The sequence below is a fragment of the Acanthisitta chloris genome, unplaced genomic scaffold (genome assembly GCF_000695815.1).
Source record: "Acanthisitta chloris isolate BGI_N310 unplaced genomic scaffold, ASM69581v1 scaffold21462, whole genome shotgun sequence".
In the NCBI taxonomy this organism is placed as follows: Eukaryota; Metazoa; Chordata; class Aves; order Passeriformes; family Acanthisittidae; genus Acanthisitta; species Acanthisitta chloris.
The window spans coordinates 17859-23969 of NW_008659097.1; the positions used below are offsets into that span (position 1 = coordinate 17859).

General features: G+C 49.0%; 1 protein-coding gene across 1 annotated transcript; it reads left to right on the plus strand.

Moving 5' to 3' along the window:
- The first annotated feature begins 1350 nt into the window (after positions 1-1350).
- On the plus strand, positions 1351-4490 carry FABP6 (fatty acid binding protein 6, ileal). Its single transcript, XM_009069287.1, has 4 exons — positions 1351-1417; positions 2661-2836; positions 3505-3594; positions 4437-4490. Exons 1-4 carry the CDS (start codon positions 1351-1353, stop codon positions 4488-4490), a joined length of 387 nt encoding a protein of 128 aa, XP_009067535.1.
- Positions 4491-6111: the final 1621 nt, after the last annotated feature.

Sequence of the window (6111 nt, forward strand, 5' to 3'; positions counted from 1 at the left end):
GGCTGTGCACGTCCCTCTGGAACACTCCAGGGCTTTGGTGCTCACCTGAGGACAGTGCCACTGGTCACACACTGTCCAGCTGGGGCTGGGCACTGGAGAGCTTTTGGGACACAGGGACACAGGGAGAGGGCAAGGATCTTAACTGGGAACTTGCCCAGGCAGTTGTGCTAAGTGACTGGACAGATCCTCACAGCACTGTATCCTAAGCTCTGGCAGGTCACTTCTCCTCGTGTTTCAGCTTTCTCTTGTGTGAAACAGGTCTCAGGACACTTTCCTCTATGTGGTGCCTTCAAATCTGAAATCAGCAGGAGATTTGCCTCTCTGAATGGTGCAGAGCTGACACTATCATGGTTTAACTGGTGTTCAAGGAGCTTTACCACATCAGTGAGGACTGAGGCTCCCAAGTATGTGCAACCAGCTCACTGTGTCCTGTGCTTGTGCTGCTTGTCTCCAGACAGGGGCTAAGCACGTGGGTCCAGCTGGCACAGGAGGTTTCCTACTCAGATGTGCTTCTGCACAACTGGTCATTGAGTTCAGCAATGAACTGAAGGAGTATTAATTAAAAAACTGTGTCAAATACAGTTACAGGACAGTCAGAGTCATTCCACAGCCACCTTTAAACCAGAGGTGCAAAGGAAGCACTGGGGATGGCACAAGTTTCTGTTCCTTCGCTGAATCTTCTGTGTTTGTAATCAATAGAGAAACCCCCAGTCTGGCACTTTTCTCCCTCACTCTTTTGCCCTGGATGCTAAGCACAGGGTGCAGAGGATGTTCCCAGAGAGAAGGTGTGTGGGTCTCTCCTGTTTTGGGTAAGGAGGGATGCTCTGCTTGGAGGCACAGGGGATGGTCTGGATTCTGTGCTGCCACACACACAGGTCCATGGGGTCACCCTGCACAGCACAGGGGGATGTAACACTGAGTAAATGTGGGAGATGTGACACAGGAGATGATCCCAACAGACCCAGGCTGGGTCCCAGGGCTCTGGCACCATTTCTTCCCTGTTTCATTAGCAGTTACTTTATTCCACCCTGAATGCAAACCCAGTGGAATCTTGAACGTTGAAATGTGTAAGTTTGTTTAAATAAGCCCTAAAATGAAAACGGAGCTTTTGGCCTTGACTTCTGCTGATCTCCAGGTTATTGCCAAGGATGTGCAATTGCTCTGTAACCTTGACTTCACACAGGTCAGTGGCACCGGTGTGAGTGATTCACGGAGCTCGTAAAAGCCCTTTCCAAGGGGTGTGGGCACAGCTTGGGCTGGGGCATAAAACCCAGGGCCTCTGGAGAGTTGCACTGTGCATCCTGCTCAGCCCCAGCTCCTGCTCTGCTCTCCAGACAGGCCCCAGGACAAATGGCATTCACAGGCAAATACGAGTACGAGGGCGATGAGAACTATGATGAGTTCGTGAAGAAGATTGGTGAGTCTGCCCTGGGTGTCACTGCCACAGCTCATGTGGGAGTTACAAATGCTTCTTTTTCAAAAGGGGTTTTTAGCTGACATGATCAGATGCTGTGGGGAAAGGCTGAGGGAGTTGGGATGGTTCAGCTGGGGAAGAGAAGCTTTGGGGTGACCTAACTGTGACCTTCCAGTGCCTCCAGGAGTTATAGGAAAGATAGCGACTATTTACAAGGATCTGGAGGGACAGGACAAGGGAGAATGGCTTCACACTGACAAAGGGCAGGGATAGATGGGATATTGGGCAGGAATTCCTCCCTGTGAGGTGCTGAGGCTCTGGCACAGGTTGCCCAGAGCAGCTGTGGCTGCTCCATCCCTGGGAGTGTTCCAGGCCAGGTTGGATGGGGCTTGGAGCATCCTGGGCTAGTGGGAGGTGTCCCTGTCCATGGCAGGGATGGGACTGGCTGATCTTGAAGGTCCTTCCAACCTAAATCATTCCATGATTCTCTGATTCTGCATGCTGAGACCAGCAGGGGCTGAGCCTGGCAGAGTGCTCTGCACTCCACAGGAAGCTGTTGTCACTGTCAGCTGCAGGAAATAGTCCTGTGCCACACAAGTGATTTTACTTTCCAGTGGCAGCAGAATGAAGGGCCAAAATGTTCGAAATATGATGATTGTGAAGGTCACTTTTTTTCCTGCCCTTAACATTCATTGCTGGGAGTATTAATTCAGTAAGAAGATGCTTGTCAAAGTCTCACACAGGACCAGGTTTTGGTGCTTTCAAACTGTGTGAGCCTGTCCCAGAGGTTACCCTGAAAAAGCTCTCTGGGCCAGTGTGATCTGTGCTCATCAGTTCAGGGCTTGTGTTCATGTATTTACAGAGAAACAGCAAATACAACAACAGGGACAACAATATAGCAAAGGCACAAGGTCACACACATTAAATTCCAAACATCTGCATGTGTGGGTTAAGGACAAAGGAATATTTACATGTGCCTTTTATCTATACCTCTGTTCTGTCTATTGTTTCTCAGGGAAAGGAATGCAAGGTCACTGTTTTAGGAAATGCACTGATGTACCAATATCTTTATATCACTAACTGCAACTCAGAGCTTTGAGGCTGTTAAAAACAGAGAGGAAAAAACTCCAGAGCAAATGAGGTGCTCAGACACCAATGTCTGAGAACACACAGCACTGTCAGGGATCAGGGCCAACCGGGCTGGGAGGTGTTAGGTTTGCCTCACTCTGTGTTTTTATTGCTTAAGGTCTGCCCAGTGACAAGATCGAAATGGGGAGGAACTGCAAAATTGTGACTGAGGTGGTGCAGAATGGGAATGACTTCACTTGGACCCAGCACTTCCCTGGAGGTCGCACCACCACCAACACCTTCACGGTTGGCAAGGAAGCAGACATGGAGACCATGGGGGGCAGGAAGTTCAAGGTATGACATTTAGCTCTGAAGTTCCCCAGTCTGTGTTGCTTTTTAATTCAAGGTGAAAAGCAAAACCCTCAGGTTGGTGGAAGGTTCCCTGCCCATGGCAGGGGTGGAACGGGATGGACTTCAAGGTGCTTCCAACCCAAACCATTCTGGGATTCTCTGGTTACTTGTCCACACTAACCCTAACCCTAACCCCTAACCCTAACCCTAACCCTAACCCTCCTACAATGCTAAAAATCATTCTCCACACCCTAATGCTCCTCCCAACAGCCCTCCTCTCCCCACCCAAGTAGAGGTTATTAGCCTCTGAGTTTGCCACTTCAAAACCAACTTCTACCCTCACAGCTTTGGCTTCACTGCCAGAGCAAGAGAACCACATGAACCTCTGAGGCTGAGGGAGAGGCACAACCTCCAGTTCAGCCATTCCCAGAGCCACCAGTGCCTGTGTAGCTATGGAATCTGCAGGGATTGAGGGATGAACACTTTGCTGTGTAAAATGTGAGCAGTTAAGAACCAAAGCCCAAAGATTTCACTCCTGTCCTTGAGGTTGATTGTGCAGTACACAACTTCTGCCTTTTTAGGAGTGAAAGCTTTTCAGCATCAGCTCTGCAGATGTTTACAGAATGCCTACAACAGAGATTCCAGGAACACTGACCCTTTGTGCATTGCAGGCAACTGTGAAAATGGAAGGTGGGAAGCTGGTGGCTGAATTCCCCAACTACCACCACACCGCAGAGATCTGTGGGGGGAAACTGGTGGAGGTGAGTCCACACTTTGTGCAAACAGCAAACCCTCAGCAGCACCAGGCCTAGCATTTTAAGTTTGGAAAAAATCTTTAGACTAAGTAAAGCAAAACTATTAAATGACTTTCTCCTTCACTCTAGATAATCTTCTGTAGTTTTGTGCAGGTTTAACCCATAAATTCAATGCACAAACTTTTCATCCTGTATTTTTGGTCAGTCTGAGATGTAGATCTTGCACCTCAAGCACAGAGACACAGTTTTATAGCTGGAACATTGGAAGGTTCAAACAGTTTTGTACTCACTGTTCCTGTGCCACAAGAACAGGAAAATAGTACATATAAAACTATTCACCTGGTACTTACATGTTTCCATGGAGTTACTGACTTCATTTCACCCTTAGAAAACTGTCTGCAGCTCTTCACAGAGTGTCTGCAGAACCCAATTTCCTTACTCCTACCAAAGCAAATAAACCCACAAACCCAACCAAGCTCCAGAGGTTGGATTTCCCATATTATCCTGTCTTGGAAACAAACTGGCAATGCAGCTTTGGGAGGTCACTGAAAGCACAGCACTAACAGCAGCACTGTGAGACAGACAGGCCTGACAAACACCCTCACTGCTGATCCTGCAGTTATCCCTACATCCCTGTTTAGAAGTTGTGCTTTTTGTGTTAGGGCATTTTTCACTGCCTCTCAGACCTGACAAGGACATTGAGCTGCTTGTCCAGATGTGTCCTGTACCCAAGGGTGAAAGCTGCTCCACCAGGAACAGGCTGAGCCAGTCACCAGCTCTGCTCACTTGTCACTCTGAAGCTCTAATTACACTGTTCAATCAAAGTTTTGGTTTGTTCTTTGTTCCAGATTTCCACTTCTTCTGGTGTAGTCTACAAAAGGACCAGCAAGAAGATTGCCTAAGGCAGCAAGGCCAATCTGTTCCAGGGCACTACAACAATAAAGTATGTAAAATAAAGTGCTGCCTGTCTTTGTCTCTTTCTTGTGCCTCAGAACTGGCACAAGGCACACATCAGCCCTGACTGTCCCTCCCCTCCACACACACCATTCCCTGGTCCTGCTCCCTCCTGGTCTGAGCACTCATTTCCTCACTCCCCCTCTCAGACAGTGCTTTATGCAGAAATTAGAAACCCCATGAACACACCTTGTTAAAGGTCTTCCACCTCTCCACCTGCCTGTCAGGCAGCCAGGGCACACAGCCTGTCCTGCTCAGGGTCACGGAGAAATGCAGGGAGGGAGGATGGGGCTGCTCTGGGAGCACTGGTGTGTGGGGCACAGAGGGATGGAGGATCTCAGCAGATGATCTTTAAGGTTCCTTCCACCCCAAACCAGTCTCTGAGTCTCTGATTCTATGATCTGAGGAACACCAGTGGCGTTCAGAGCATCAGTTCATGGGCTGTGAGGTGCCTGCAAGGCCCTGAATCTGAAAGGTGAGATCTTTTGTGTCAGTTCCTACCTAGAGCAGATTCCTCTGTGTATTAGCACGGCTTTGATGAGGCTCCAGCTCTGCTTCTCCAACTCTTAACTCCCTGGCAAAGCATAACTCTTACCCAGAGGTGTAGGGGAGGAGGCATAGTGATACAATCTCCAGCATCCATGGCACTTCCAAGCTCAGCTTTCAGGAAAGGATTGCTGGTTTTCATGCTTGATTGAAACAATAATCAAAGGATTCTGCACCAGTACTCGAGTTACATGTCCATGGCAAGTTGGAATAATCATGGAAAATATAATGGGTGGCTTTGAGATGGAGAGATCCATGAGGCTGCTGGAAGTCCTGGGCCCTGTGGACTTGCTGAGGACACCAAGTAAACATCTGAATGTGGAATGTGCTGGTTTGAAAAGCAAACCGGTGAGAGACTCTGAATCAGAAGCACAATTTAATATGAGCAACACAACAAAACAACACAAATGCAACAGTACAAAAAAAAAAGTAACCTGACAGAGTCAGAAAATAACCTGACAGAGTCAGAAAGTAACCTGACCCCCTGTCAGTCAGGGTGTAGTAGCAGTCCCATTAAATGGTGCTGCAGTCCTCCTGGAGTGATGGGTTTGTTGGAGCAGTGATCCCACAGATCTGATCCTCTCCTGAAGGTCCAGCAGCAGCTCTTGTCCTCTGGGAATCCAGCAGGCAAAGGGCTCCCTGTGCTGGTTCAAACCCCAGCTGATATCCCTGTGAGCATGTTTGGCTCCCACCCCTGGGGTGAGTCACCTCACCATGGGACAAGGGATAAGGGTCACTGGGGGGATGTGTCCTGCATGGGTCCTTGGCAGCCCTTTAATCAGAGACAGCCCCTGAGGGAGCCATCAGGATTGCCCTGAGGGAGGGACAAGGTGATAACCATCACTGCCCCACCTGCTTTAACAGCTTGTGGAGATGATAATGGAATACATACCATGGATATCCCCCACTGCAACCCAGGACAGGAACCATCTGACAATCCCAGACACGGCCATGTACAGGCCACACTTTGCTGATTGAGGCCTCACCTACTTCCCATTCTCCCCCACAGGTTAGTTTCTCATC

Coding starts and splice junctions, on each gene's coding strand:
- FABP6 (XM_009069287.1), top strand. CDS start 1,351: ATGGCATTCACAGGCAAATACGAGTACGAGGGCGATGAGAACTATGAT. Junction 1,418..2,660: donor TGAGTTCGTGAAGAAGATTG/GTGAGTCTGCCC, acceptor TTATTGCTTAAG/GTCTGCCCAGTGACAAGATC. Junction 2,837..3,504: donor TGGGGGGCAGGAAGTTCAAG/GTATGACATTTA, acceptor TGTGCATTGCAG/GCAACTGTGAAAATGGAAGG.